Genomic DNA, 14000 nt, shown 5'->3' on the forward strand with positions numbered 1-14000 from the left:
ATTTCCCTCTTTTATGATGGTTTATATATGAGCTTTCGCTAGAAGTTTATGAATAAAGTAGCTTGTGCATCTAGTAGTGGCAAACAACATCCTGAGTAGCTCTGGAGTTCAACAATAGGGCAACAATCAAACCGTATAGACCCAACACTTCAGCAAAAATCAAGATCAAAATCATACCGACGAAAAGTCTTGGTTGTTGAGAGTTACCTCTAACACCCGCATCACCCACAATACCAATGGCAAAACCGGCAGCCAACCCACTCAAACCAACAGAAAGACCTGCACCCAATTGAATGAACCCGGTGTACAACGCTTGTTGTTGTTGCAAAGAATAACAGACCAAGACAGAGACCACTAAACCATAAATGGCAATAATACCAGCCATAATCACTGGAACAATGTTCTTGAACAACAAATCTGGTCTCAAAACACAAGTGGCACAGATACCAACACCAGATTTGGCAGTACCATAGGCAGCACCAAATGAAGTGAAAATGATGGCTGAAGCACAACCGATAGCACCAAAGAATGGAGCGTAAACTGGACACAATTCACTCATCTTAATAATACAATAAAATTCGACTTCTCAAAGACAATTCAAATGACACAAAGGCTAGCCACTAAGTTCTTTATCGTCCTTCTTTCTTCAGTGATCAATTAATTTAAACAAATGTTAAGAAATACAGCTTATTATCCCTTGAGGAGGCCTTGCAGCCAAAATTGAAAAAAAATCAGCTAAACCCGGGTAAATGTTGATCACGTGAATTGGTTATTAGTTATATCATATACAGTTATCTCTTCTTGAAGAAGCTTTCCAACGTTCCTTGAGTCTTCTTGGTCTTTGAGGCCCTCTTCTTTACTGGTACATCTGTTTTGGAGGCAGGCTGGGGTCTCTTCTTTGGCGGAGGAGGTGTAGATGTTGCCGCGCGATTCGTAACTATATATCCGTCTTCGTCTACGTAAGACGAGTTTGGTTCTTGTTTTTCGTTGTTGGTCATGAGCGAGTCTTCTGCCGTTGTTTCTAGTAAGTTTTCTATCTCTTCTTGGTCGATTGACGTGGATTTTGGTCTTTCCGGTGTCTTTTGTACTTCCACCTCTGTTGCTGGTGTTTCATCTTTAGTCATATCTTCATCACTTTCCTCATCAAACATGCTGTTCAGTTCTTCCATTTGTGCAGATCTCTTTTTGTCCTTCTTCGTCTCTTGTTCCAGTTGTTCTTGTCTTCTCTTCTTTAACTCCTCTTGTCTAGTTTTTTCCTTGCTCTCTCGTTCACCTCTCATCTTTGCAAGGATCGCAGTAGACCTTAGACCAGTTTCTTTGGCCTTTACAGGCTTCTTTGAAGTTCCTCGCCTTTCAGGTACGGTTCTAGATCTTGAAACCGGTACAGAGGTTTGTTTCTCTGTGGGTTCCGCTTCCACGGTCTTTGATCTCTTTGTAACAACCTGCAATTCGTATGGGTTCTTTATTGTCAAACAATCGTGTTGATCTCTCGCTATACTTACCGGGGTGAACACTTCCATTGGGTTAAATGCGTAGATAAAACAGTCAACAAGTGAATCCTGATCCTCAATATTGTTCACGTCATGTACAACTCTGACACTACCATTTTGGAATACACATACGATTATACAATTGAACTTGGTGGTCGTGTTTTGCTTATAATATGTGTACATCAGCGCCTTGGCTTTGGATGGGCCTACCTTAAACTGGAAAACCAGGTCTGTAAATACCACGGGCTTCTCCTCTGTGAACAGCCTCTCATTGATATATTCTACCACCTTCTCAGTCATCTTCACTGTTTTCATCATGTATATCAATTGATGAAACTGCATCGTAATATTTTATGATATTCGCGTCACGAATCGATAAGCACAAGCGATGAGAAGGAGCAGGAGAGGAATACAGGTAGAGAGCGCCTTGGGAGTTGAAAGGTGTGCATTCAAGGAAGCTAAATACATAGTATTTTTCTGTGTTTTTTGCTACAAGTTTGGGGTGGTTAGTCGCCCAACACATATTATTAGGGCAGTACACAAAACATTATTTAACATGCATTTTCTGAGAATGCTTGCTTATGCAATCATCTGTACTCCCACAGCTTGCGCCAATGAGAATAATAATATCAAGATGGCAGGATTATCAATAAAAGACGGGGACCAACACTGGGACGAAAACGCTGCAAAGTACTTGCAAGATTTAATTTCAAAGCATGGAGCTAAAGTTGAGCAAGAAAGAGAATTATTTAGGCAAGAATGCGTCAACTCGCAAATAGTCAAAGAGTCAGAGCGTGATGAATCCAGATTATGGCACGTAGGAGAAGCAGCTGTGGAAAAGTTCGACGAAACGATTTCTGCAGTAGTGATGGGGAAGCTTAGAGAAATTTGGCCAAAATCAATCTCTATGCGTAATTGGCATCTAAGTGACGTAGGATTGTTTATTTTGTCAATAGGTGATACAGATATTTTTGATGATCTATAGACAAGCTAAACATAAATTTACAATCTCATAAAAAACAATATGACAGAAAACGCAGATCAGAGATTCAAACAATGTATTGACGGTACAATAAACTAATAGTAGAGTTGTTGTGATCAATGTGAAATGATGTTATAATTAATTTGATAAATAAAAAAATCTAGCGCCGCTTGGTTTCGATCCAAGGACATCAGGGTTATGAGCCCTGCGCGCTTCCACTGCGCCACGGCGCTGACTAGATGTCAATCTTAATTTAAAGAAACACTATACCACCCATAATTTTTATAGAGTAGTGCGTATCGAAGACTAACTTAGAGTTAGTCTTCGAGAATGGCAAGTAAATCTTCAACACATTTGTTCCAGAGAGGACCGTATTCAATGTGATTAAAAGTCTCCTAACCTTAGACGGAACGTTATCCCAGATCCTTACTTGAGGTGAAATCTTAGAGAGATACTGCGAACTCAGTAGTTTAGAAGCAGTTTACACCAGAAAGTCAGAAGACAAGGACCCAGAGCAGGGATCGTGGCTAGCTGAGTTTCCTGGGTGGTGAAGTCTCTCATATAGTGAAGAGCTCGTTAGGTGTGACTGTAATTTTTCACTAGGTCATCGCAGAGAAGATACAATTTAGATGGTAATTAAAAGTCAAACATATCGTTCGTTCTAGCATTTTTCCGGATCGCAGCTGTATGCTATTGAAGTCAATCATCAGATCAATGTCCCTAGCGCCTTCTTTTGAGACTAAAATTCTTAGAGTTGATCCTTCATCTATCCATTTCGCACCGCTTGCTCATCTCGATGGATCTTTACCAACAATAAGTGATCCGAAGACCAAGGAAGCTTTACTTGAAGCCGCAAGAATTATAAGAGAAACGGAAGACACCGTTGCTTTCCCAACTGAGACCGTTTATGGACTGGGTGGGTCATCGCTTAATGATAAATCCGTACTAAGCATCTATAGAGCGAAAAAGCGACCTAGTGATAACCCATTGATCACTCACGTTTCATCAATTGACCAACTCAATAGGAGAATTTATGAAGATAGCTCATCGTCCGGGGATTCGTTGCTGAAGAATATACCACACTCATATCATGCGCTAATATCGAAATTATGGCCGGGTCCCTTGACTATCCTTCTGGCAGTTCCTCTAAGTGGCATTAAAACACTTTCCAAATTGACTACTGGAGACCAGCCTACTTTCGCTGTACGTATTCCTTCAAATCCAGTAGCGAGAGCTTTAATAGCACTGAGCGATACGCCTATAGCCGCACCTTCAGCTAATGCTTCCACTAGACCTTCACCTACTTTGGCATCTCATGTTTATCACGATTTAAAGGGTAGAATCCCACTGATACTGGATGGTGGAGCTTGCAATATCGGTGTTGAAAGTACTGTGGTTGATGGCTTATCCCAACCTCCTTCGCTACTACGGCCTGGTGGTTTCACTTATGAGCAAATTATAGCTCTAGGTGGCAGTGATTGGACTGATTGTAAAGTAGAAAGGAGAGAAACGGTTGGAGAGACAGAGAAGGTTAGAACTCCAGGAATGAAATATAAACATTATTCCCCTTCCGCTAAGGTTATTTTACTCGTTCCAAATACAGATGGTACAAGCAGTAGTAGAAGAATCGAAAGGCTGAAGGAAATTATTGAGGACGAATGTACCTCACAGCAAGAAGTTGTGAAAACTATTGCCATTTTAACTTCTTCTCGTCTCAATAATAAGCCGCTCAAAGATCTGCTGCATCTGAAATCTGATATTAAAATTGTCGTTGAGAGTCTGGGAAGCTCGGGAGAGGAAATTCAAGCTAATTTGTTTGCCACTCTGAGGAAGGTTGATGAGACCGAAAAGGTTGATCTCATCGTTGTGGAAGGTGTTCCAGAAGTTGATGAAGGTCTTGCCGTAATGAACAGACTGAGGAAAGCAGCTGCAGGTAGTGCTGTTCCATTTTAGCATAAAAATAAATGATTGACCCCATGTCATCTTTCTATAGACTTTTAGTAGGTAGCCCTCATTTGGGTCGGATAGATATATCATATACAAACCAGCTTATTGTATCATCTAAGTTGGCTGATGGCTACTGGGGTCTGCCTACACATTAGAGTAGCGCAGGGATTCTATGGAGGAATATCTTCTTGACCACAGCTTACGTGCTTCATCAGCAATGAAGACGGAACTGCTGATCATGAGTAGGAAACCCAAATCACCAAGAGTTAGACTTTCTGTCTTGAAGATTCCCTGGAAAAACGGAACATAGATGGCACATAATTGTCCTAATAAGGACAGCCCAACAGCATAGTTGAACATCTTATTCGCAAAGAATCCAACCTCAAAGATCGATTTGGTAGCATGTCTGCATGCCAATGCGTTGAACATGTCGAAGAGGACAAAACATGTGAATGTCATAGTGGTGTCTCTAGCAGTGACTTGGTTGTCCTCAGCCATCTCTTTCACAAACACATAAGTTGTTCCTATTATGATGAATGCGGCGCTCATTAGTAATCTTCTTAAACAAAAGTTAGTCAATATCTTATCTGTTCTCTTTCTTGGCGGCTTTTTCATGACTTCATGATCAACCGGTTCGACACCAAGAGACTGAGCAGGAGGACCATCCATCAAAATATTGATCCACAAAATCTGCATAGCGTTTAACGGATTGGGTAGCTTGAAAGCAGTTGACAGCGCCACAAGGGATAGAGCAGCAACAGATGTGGACAATTGAAACGTAAGAAAATTTTGAATGTTGTTAAAAATACCCTTACCTTCTTCAATGGCGGTCAAAATGGTACTAAAATCGTCATCTGTTAAAACCATATCTGAAGCTTCTTTCGCAACGTCAGTCCCCATTTTGCCCATCGCAACACCAATATCTGCCAATTTTAAAGCTGGAGCATCGTTCACACCATCACCAGTCATAGCGACGATATCACCTCTCTTTCTTAAGGCACGGACAATGTTCAATTTATGCTCAGGAGTGGCACGCGCAAAGATGTTGACATGATCTATAACATTTGCCAGCTCATCATCACTCATGTCGTTCAATTTGTCACCCGTTAAGACGGAAAACTCAGGGTTCATTACTGGAATACCGATTTGTCTAGCAATGTTAACGGCTGTATTCTGCGAATCACCGGTAATCATAATGACATGAACACCACCTTGCAGTAATTGCTCAATGGCAGGTTTAACAGTAGTACGTGGTGGGTCATTCATACCAATTAGACCGATGAAAGTCAAGCCCTTGATGGATTCCTCATCAAGCACCGCGGAAGGATCACGTACTTCGAGTTTTGCAAAAGCTAGTGTACGTAGACCATCGGAGGCAAGATAATTAGCAGTTTCATTGATAGTCTCTCTTTGCCCATTACTCAATGATTCAGCTTTGCCCTTCTGATTCACAAAGTGACTAGAGTGCTCCAAAATCTTCTCGAAAGCACCCTTTACAAACACTACGCATTTTCCCTCTGGATCGATCACCTTAGTAGCCATAAATTTCCTTTTGGAGTTGAAAGGAATCTCCTGTAGTTTTTCAAATTGACCTCTTACATCCTTTATATCGAATTTGGTTAGTTGTTCAACCAATGCGATGTCGGTAGGATTACCCAAAAATTTGCCATGTTCTTGAGAGAAGGAAGCGTTGTTGCAGACATTACTCACTGTCAGGATTGCTCTTACATCATCGGTCAGGTAATTCTTGAAGCTTCCAGGCCTGTTCTTATCCAGATTTAACATATTCGACTTATTTGCCATGCTAGCCAGACACCAAATCTTGGACACCGTCATATGGTTAGAGGTTAATGTTCCCGTCTTGTCCGAGCAGATAACGTTGACTGAACCTAAGGTTTCAACACTAGGTAATCTTCTTACAATAGCTTTACGTTTGGCCATTCTCAAAACACCGAGTGCCAATGTCACAGTAACAATGATAGGAAGACCCTCAGGAATAGCAGCGACAGCCAAGGAAACTGAGATCTGGAACATATCGAGCCAAGATCTGCCCTGTATGATACCGATCAAGCAAATGAACCCAATGAGGACAAAGCTCATCAGCGACAAATCCTTACCTAGTTTGTCCATTGCAACTTGCAAAGGCGTTTTTGGCTTTTCAATGGAACTCATCATCTCGAAAACGGCACCAAATGATGTATTCTTACCAGTTCCGACAACAATACCTTTCCCATGACCTTCTCTAACCAAAGTACCCATGTATGCAATACATGTTCTATCCGATATAGGCACAATCGAATATGGCTGATCGTTGAAACTTTCCTTGCTGACATGCTGAGTAGTTTTGTGAACTGGTTCGTTTTCACCAGTCAAGTTACTCTCATCAATTGACAAATCTACACTTTCAATAATTCTAAGATCCGCTGGAATACGATCACCAATACGGAAGCTTACCAAATCACCAGGCACCAAGTTGACTGCCAAAACATGGGATTCTTGACCGCACCTTACCAAATGGCACTCTGCCGGAACCAACTTACTCAGTGCTTCTAAAGATTTCTCTGATCTATACTCTTGAACAAAGCCAACAGTCACCACAATTACGATTGCCAAAGTAATACTCACTGCATCATCAACATTTCCCATGATGAATGAAACCACAGCTGAACCAATTAGTAGCAGAATAAGTGGATCCTCAATGAAATTTGATATAAATTTCTTCCAAATAGGGTCATCCTCTTCCCCAACTACTTCATTGGCACCATAAGCCAGTTTTCTTTTACTAGCTTCTTCAATGGAACCCAAACCAGTCTTACCATCAGTCTCCAGCCTTCGTAGAGTCTCCTCGACCGTCAGAGTGCAGAATTCTAATGAGGGATTGGGCTTCGAAAGTGCCTCAGCAGTGGCGGACAAGGGAACACGAGCTTCATCACCACCAACAGGCCCATCTATCACCGTGTCAAACGGGTTATCAGCCATATTTCGTTAGGATCGAATAGCTGAAGTCAGTAGTGGCTGAAAAAAAATCTCCAAACTGGCTCTCCAAGTCACTGACAAAGCAATCTATAAAATTTCACCACTTAGTCCGCTATTCGGCTCACGGTACAGATCCACAGAACAGGATTTCAGGCCCCAATTCAGCATAAGGCTACCTACTCAAGTTTCATCAAATATTCATTGAACTGAATGATCTTGCATCGCCTCGATGTCTGAAAAAAAATCACGTGTGCTTAATAGTGCTGACTATGATACGATCTAAACAGATCTAATCAGATCCATCTACTATCAGATTAAGTTGTATCAATTTTTATGCTTTACAGATTTCCTATGCTACATTATCCATATTATTCTCTTGTTCTTTTGTTGTTTTCAGCGTGGCTCCACGTTGTAACGTAGTCTGATACCCATAGCTGCCAGTTCAGAGTCCAAGTATTTCAAGACAAATGGAATTGCCACTGTCGTGGTTTCACCACCACCGACATATTTATTACCTTGACCATCTTCCCATATGTGCGAGTCGTCGATAAATACACTTTCATCTCCTTGGTATTTATTCAACATCTTCTTTACATCTTCGAATTTGATCGCACAGCGACGACAACGAACCGACGACATAGAGCCTATACGTGGAACACTTTGTTGGGTGGTTAGAATGGCACCACATTCACGACAGACAGAAGTCTGCGTGTAATCGGAACAGTTTAGCAGACGGTCCTGCAGCAAAAAGGCGGTACCGTGACCGATCAACGCGTCTCTTTCCATTTCACCAACACGAATACCACCATGTCTCTTTCTACCCTTGACTGGTTGCATTGTCAAGCTATTCACAGGACCAGTGGAACGGACTTGGAACTTATCGTTCACCATGTGACGCAATCTTTGATAGTAGACGACACCGATGTAAATATCAGCCCTTAGTTCTTCACCAGTGACACCAGAGTACATTGGCTCATTACCATGGTAATTGTAACCTGCTGCGCGGAGCTGATCACCGAAATAATCAGCTGGAGTGTCACTTTCGTTGAAAGTCCATGGGGTGGCATCCTGGGCAATCCCGTGCAAAGCACCAGCTTTACCCGCTAGCGACTCGACAAACATACCAATGGTCATACGAGATGGGAACGCGTGAGGGTTAATAATGACATCGGGTTGAATACCAGTTTCGCTGAATGGCATGTCAATCGTAGGCCATTTACGAGAACAGACACCTTTTTGACCGTGTCTAGAAGAGAATTTGTCACCAATTTGTGGAACTCTTCTAATACGGTACTTGATGGAGACAGTTTGCAGCTCAGGGAGCTTGTTGGATTCATCGCCAATAAGGTTGACTTCTTCAATGTATGCTGGTTCCGACGAGTGATATGTCTTAATCTTGGTCTTGTTTAAAGTATCGTCAAAGTATGCGCAAATTGGATCACCCTCTTCGACATAAGTTCCAATGTATGGTAATCCGTCTTCATCTAGCTTCTCCATCCATTCCTTAGGCCATTCATCGGTACCAAAACCGAAATGCTGAGAGATTGGATCACCACGGCTTCTATTCAGCGATAGATCAATTTTTTCGACCTTGTACATCGTACCGTATCCGAAACCTCTCTCGTCTGCTGACTTGTTAATGATCATCGCGTCATCCATATCATACCCAGTGTAGGAGATGACCGCCACCACTGCGTTCATACCGTTAGGGAAGTTATCCATACCGTAGTCATCATATAGGTTGGCCTTCACGATAGGTGTTTGACCTGTTTGCAACCTATAAAGCTTATTGTCCGAACGGTGGCATAATGCGACACCTGGAGTACCCATAGTTTGCTTACCCATTTGACACTGGTACATATTTCTTGGAGATTGGTTGAAATCAGAAAATGGAGTCAAGTTTGCCAGAATGGATAGAATGTTAGTTGGCGTAAACTCGACATGAGTGTGCACATTGTTTTGTAATTCTTGCGGAGTAACGGCGATGTTCATGTAAACCTGTTCGAACGGACCGACAATATCTTCCTTGTCAAGTGGCAAGTATCTGACGGGACGCATCATTCTAGAGCGACCACCAAAGATATACAGACCAGGGTATTGACCACGAGTTGATGGAGGAACATAACCGATTTCCAAGTCCAATGGCAAACCTGCGGTCTTACCTTCGACTTTCCAAAATCTCAGGGTATCAGCGATGATCTTACCTTGTTCATGAGACACCCAACCAATAATTCTACCATCTAGTTGGACGCAGCATAGAGATGCACCTGCCGCAAAAGTTTGAGAAGCTGGTGAAACACCTAGTGAGAATAGGATAGAAGGAATCTTTGACACATCAGATTGTTTCGTAGAGATACGACACTTGTGCGCAAAATGGTTTAGCAAACCACATGGAGAACCATCAGGTGTGTGGACGGGACAAAGGAACCCCCAGGATTCTGGTAACAATTTTCTAACGGTAGTAGTCTTCAATTGGGCGAAGAAAGAACCTCTATGCACCATTCTGAAATGCGATATGAAACGGTAGAAATTAATCTTTTCAGCAACAACTGTGTAACCTGAAACTTGCTGCAAATCCAACCCAGATTGCGAGACCAAATTACCTGTAGAGAGGAAATACTGTAATTTCGAGCCAATATTCTCATTGACTCTCATCAATACTCTGCTAACGTATTTGCGATCTTTGAAATTAGTCGACAGACCACGGTTGATATCTGTTCTGATTTGTGCAACGATATTTTGCAAGTATTCTTCAATTTTCTCCTTTATAATCATACCGTATAGGAACCCACCTAGCAGGACTTCTTGATGTTGTGTAGCATCTGGATTATCTGGACAACACTCACCTGCCACCAAAGAGTACAGTTTTCTAATCATGAAAAGCATCATGAAGAACTTGTCTTTATTGGATTCACCGTTCAGATGAACCAAAACGATACGATCCAACACTTCCTGACCCACTTCATAATCAGATTTATCTGGAGAAGCCTGGAAGACAACTCTGAATTTGTCACCCAAATATTGCAAAATTTGTCTGCGATTCTTCAATTGAGGGTATCTCTTTCTGAAACCCGTTAGAAGCAATTCTAAACGATCAGTTAAGAAAGAGTTCTTTGTGTCTGAACCAATGATACCATCAAAAATCTCTCTATCACTGGTATCACATAGGGCCTTAAGAATCATGATAACTGGAACCAGATATTCATTCTTTCTCCAAGAAAATCTGAAGGTCACTTGACCATCGTTCAAGTAATGAAGAACGTTAGTTTGAGAAGTTTGATCTGGTCTAACACATCTAATTTGAATACCGTACTGAGAATAAGAGGCACCTCTGTTAGCAAACGAAGGTCTAACAATAGCCATTGGATGGTTCCTTCTCTGTACAATTAACATTCTGATCAGTTTCTCGATACCGTTGACAATAAAATAACCACCAACTTCATCGGATTCTTCCTTGCATTGAACTAATTCTGCTGGAGAAAGCTTGTTCAAATGACATCTATTACTTTGCAACATGATGGGCAACCCACCACAGTCTCTAACTTCTGTAAAAACTTCATCGTTACCATCGTTGACGGACCATTTCAATTTCAACATAAGTTTACCTCTATAAGAGGAAAGTCTCTGTCTGGCCTCTGCAGGATAATTCTTTCTCTCAACTGCAGATGTCACACCATCATTAGACATGGGTTTAGTGATCGATACTTGTTCTACGCTGAGGGACAATTTGTTACCTAGAAAGTCATCGCTATTAGATTTACCATCGAAAATCACTTTTTCACCGATATCCTTGACTGCCTGGTTTAAAAGCCCGCCATCAGGGCCCTCTGTTAACGCATTGAAGGAACCAATGTGTGGTTGTACTGCTTCTTGCAGCAGAGGGTATGCAGATTTATCCTTTGGAGGATTTATGAAACGAGATTCTCTCTCGAGAGTATGAAATTCGGCTGTTCTTGCCCTTGGGGGTTTAATGATGGTACTCATGCCGAAACTTCGATGCCCATACAAAAATTAAGATCTCAGCAAGGTCTTGCAAATGTTGTAATATTTGGATTTATCGATGAGATGAGATGCGATGAACTAAAAATTTTTCAATAAATTTTAGTACAAGATCAGAATCACTATAAACGGAATATCTTCAAGGATTAAATAACCATTTTACTACGTTCAAAATCGATTACCAAGGAATTCTGCAAGACTATAAGCTTAATTGCAGGTTCCAGTATGGAGTTGCGGTAGATATATCAAAAACAAATGACCATCTATCTTGGATCAGTACTTTCCTATGCAGAAAAAAGAACACAGTTAATAAGCCTTGTTGGCGCAATCGGTAGCGCGTGTGACTCTTAATCACAAGGTTAGGGGTTCGAGCCCCCTACAGGGCTTAATTTTTGTTCCATTTTTAATTTTTTCGGTGAAAACCGTCAAAGTGTGAAAACTTAGAGCCACTGGGCGATCTCCGTCTTGGCTGTCTATCGCCGATACAGGCAGATACAGGGCCCATCTCGCCTTACAACGTCTTATCTATGAGATTTGGAGATTTCGCTACATTGATAGAAGCTTTTATCAGTAATCAAGAAAATTATAGATCGACTATAGGTAGTGCCATAGAATTCTACTTGCACACACAGACATACATACATATATATATGTATGTGATCTTCGAGATTACTTGGTGTTGATCGTTGTTTTGTAGAAGAACAACGATGGATTCAACTTTGGCCGCTGCTTACAGCGCCGACGATACAAAGCCTAATGCTTTACAAAGATTAAGAATCTTTTTCATTTGGCTACTACACAAGTTTACGACTAAAGAGGGTCTGCTAGGAGATTACAATTACAAATACCTTTTCACACCTTCGTACCCATTCCGGGACTGGATCACTAGGAAGAGAGGTTTACAAGTTGTGAGTGTTGATCAACCATTCTTCTCTCTGAATGAGGATGTTCCAGTGGCATTGGGTCTTCTACTTGGTTTACAACATGCTTTATCGATGTTGGCAGGTGTCATTACACCTCCAATGATCATTGGTAGTGTTGCGAAATTACCAACCCAATTAACTCAGTACCTTGTTTCTGCTTCATTGATCAGTTCTGGTATACTATCTGCTGTGCAGATTACTCGATTCCGTATTCCTTTCACTTCATACCATATTGGTTCAGGATTGCTATCGGTGGTTGGAACTTCCTTTGCTGTACTTGGCATTGTCGAGAAAGCACTTCCTGTGATGTACAAGACTGGTTTTTGTCCAAGTTCGAGTGATGGTACTGCATTAGCCTGCCCCGATGGGTATGGAGCCATCCTGGGAACTGCCGCTTGTTGTGCCCTACTAGAAATTGCTTTGTCCTTTACACCTCCTAGGATCTTACAAAGAGTTTTCCCAAAGATCGTTACTGGTCCCGTGGTGTTGTGTATTGCTGTTCCATTAATTCAAAGTGGATTCAACGACTGGATTGGTGGTAGTGGTTGTGTTGGTAAAATATGTCCATATGCCGGTGGCCCGCAGGCGGCTCCCTGGGGTTCTGCCAAATTCATTGGATTGGGTTTCCTAGTTTTCTTTACGATCATCATGTGTGAAAAATACGGTCCTCCAATTATGAAGTCCTGCGCGGTGATTGTTGGGTTGATTGTGGGCTGTATCGTTGCAGCCGCTGTCGGATATTTTGATCGTAGTTCGATTGATGCTGCTCCAGCGGCAACTTTCCTGTGGGTTCACACTTTCAAGTTGCGTGTCTATGGTCCCGCTGTCTTACCGACCTTAGTGATGTTTATCGTGCTGGCGCAGGAAGCGATCGGTGATATCACTGCTACCAGCGACGTCTCTAGGTTAGACGTGGAAGGTCCTGTTTACGAATCGCGTATTCAAGGTGGTATCTTATCCGATGGTCTTGGCGGTATCTTCTCTGCACTCTTCACTGTTACTCCCATGTCAACTTTTGCACAAAATAACGGTGTCATCTCCTTAACCAAATGTGCTAGTAGACAGGTCGGTTACTGGTGTTGTTTCTTTATGATCATCATGGGTATTTTCTCTAAATTTGGTGCTGCACTGGTGGCAATTCCAAAGCCTGTACTTGGAGGTATGACAACTTTCCTCTTCACCACTGTCACTGTAGCAGGTTTGAAAATCATCTCTTCGATCCCATTCACAAGAAGAGATAGGTTTGTCCTCACTGGTGCTTTGTTGCCTGGGTTCGGCGCTATCCTAGTGCCAACCTGGTTCGATAACGTATTCACTTACTCTGGTGACAACCATGCGTTGCAAGGTTTTTACGATGCTATTGTGCTAGTTATGGAGTCTAGTTTCACCGTTTGCGGTCTCATGGGTATCATCTTGAATCTGATTATTCCTCAGGAACTAGACGAAGAGCTAATCGATGACATCGAGCTTCAACAAGAGAACCTCAGTGTGCTAGATGGCCAGACATCCCCTATGATTAGCACCGTGCTTTCAAACAAAGCTAAAGAAGCTCAAAGTCATGGTCCCAATGACCTGATTATCTCCCAAGATGTTCACGAGCTAAAAGATGTCACTCACTATAACGTTTCCCCCTCAAGATCCTCTAAATCTTAATCATATATTCTTACATATCTTTGTTAATAA

The 14000-nt window shown here is 41.9% G+C and overlaps 7 protein-coding genes and 2 non-coding genes across 9 annotated transcripts; 4 read left to right on the plus strand and 5 right to left on the minus strand.

Annotated features, from left to right (window-relative positions):
- Positions 1 to 70: 70 nt before the first annotated feature.
- On the minus strand, positions 71 to 559 carry VMA3 (H(+)-transporting V0 sector ATPase subunit c; the record flags this gene model as incomplete). The annotated part of the gene is made up of 1 exon (XM_003679834.1): positions 71 to 559. The coding sequence occupies one exon, from the start codon at positions 557 to 559 to the stop codon at positions 71 to 73; it is 489 nt and encodes a 162-aa protein (XP_003679882.1).
- Positions 560 to 791: 232 nt separating this feature from the next.
- Positions 792 to 1790, minus strand: POL32 (DNA polymerase delta subunit POL32; the record flags this gene model as incomplete). Its single annotated transcript, XM_003679835.1, has 1 exon — positions 792 to 1790. The coding sequence occupies one exon, from the start codon at positions 1788 to 1790 to the stop codon at positions 792 to 794; it is 999 nt and encodes a 332-aa protein (XP_003679883.1).
- An 88-nt stretch (positions 1791 to 1878) lies between these two features.
- On the plus strand, positions 1879 to 2475 carry TDEL0B05440 (uncharacterized protein; the record flags this gene model as incomplete). Its single annotated transcript, XM_003679836.1, has 1 exon — positions 1879 to 2475. One exon carries the CDS (start codon positions 1879 to 1881, stop codon positions 2473 to 2475), a length of 597 nt encoding a protein of 198 aa, XP_003679884.1.
- A 158-nt stretch (positions 2476 to 2633) lies between these two features.
- TDEL0Btrna6M lies at positions 2634 to 2705 on the minus strand. Its single transcript has one exon. It is a non-coding gene; the product is annotated as a tRNA-Met (tRNA).
- Positions 2706 to 3159: 454 nt separating this feature from the next.
- On the plus strand, positions 3160 to 4425 carry SUA5 (threonylcarbamoyladenylate synthase; the record flags this gene model as incomplete). The annotated part of the gene is made up of 1 exon (XM_003679837.1): positions 3160 to 4425. One exon carries the CDS (start codon positions 3160 to 3162, stop codon positions 4423 to 4425), a length of 1266 nt encoding a protein of 421 aa, XP_003679885.1.
- Positions 4426 to 4563: 138 nt separating this feature from the next.
- PMR1 (Ca(2+)/Mn(2+)-transporting P-type ATPase PMR1) lies at positions 4564 to 7398 on the minus strand (the record flags this gene model as incomplete). Its single annotated transcript, XM_003679838.1, has 1 exon — positions 4564 to 7398. One exon carries the CDS (start codon positions 7396 to 7398, stop codon positions 4564 to 4566), a length of 2835 nt encoding a protein of 944 aa, XP_003679886.1.
- Positions 7399 to 7788: 390 nt separating this feature from the next.
- On the minus strand, positions 7789 to 11379 carry RPA135 (DNA-directed RNA polymerase I core subunit RPA135; the record flags this gene model as incomplete). Its single annotated transcript, XM_003679839.1, has 1 exon — positions 7789 to 11379. The coding sequence occupies one exon, from the start codon at positions 11377 to 11379 to the stop codon at positions 7789 to 7791; it is 3591 nt and encodes a 1196-aa protein (XP_003679887.1).
- A 328-nt stretch (positions 11380 to 11707) lies between these two features.
- Positions 11708 to 11780, plus strand: TDEL0Btrna14K. The gene has a single exon. It is a non-coding gene; the product is annotated as a tRNA-Lys (tRNA).
- A 321-nt stretch (positions 11781 to 12101) lies between these two features.
- Positions 12102 to 13970, plus strand: TDEL0B05480 (nucleobase:cation symporter-2 family protein; the record flags this gene model as incomplete). Its single annotated transcript, XM_003679840.1, has 1 exon — positions 12102 to 13970. The coding sequence occupies one exon, from the start codon at positions 12102 to 12104 to the stop codon at positions 13968 to 13970; it is 1869 nt and encodes a 622-aa protein (XP_003679888.1).
- Between the last annotated feature and the right edge of the window lie 30 nt (positions 13971 to 14000).

This window comes from Torulaspora delbrueckii, chromosome 2 (assembly GCF_000243375.1).
Source record: "Torulaspora delbrueckii CBS 1146 chromosome 2, complete genome".
Taxonomy (NCBI): Eukaryota; Fungi; Ascomycota; class Saccharomycetes; order Saccharomycetales; family Saccharomycetaceae; genus Torulaspora; species Torulaspora delbrueckii.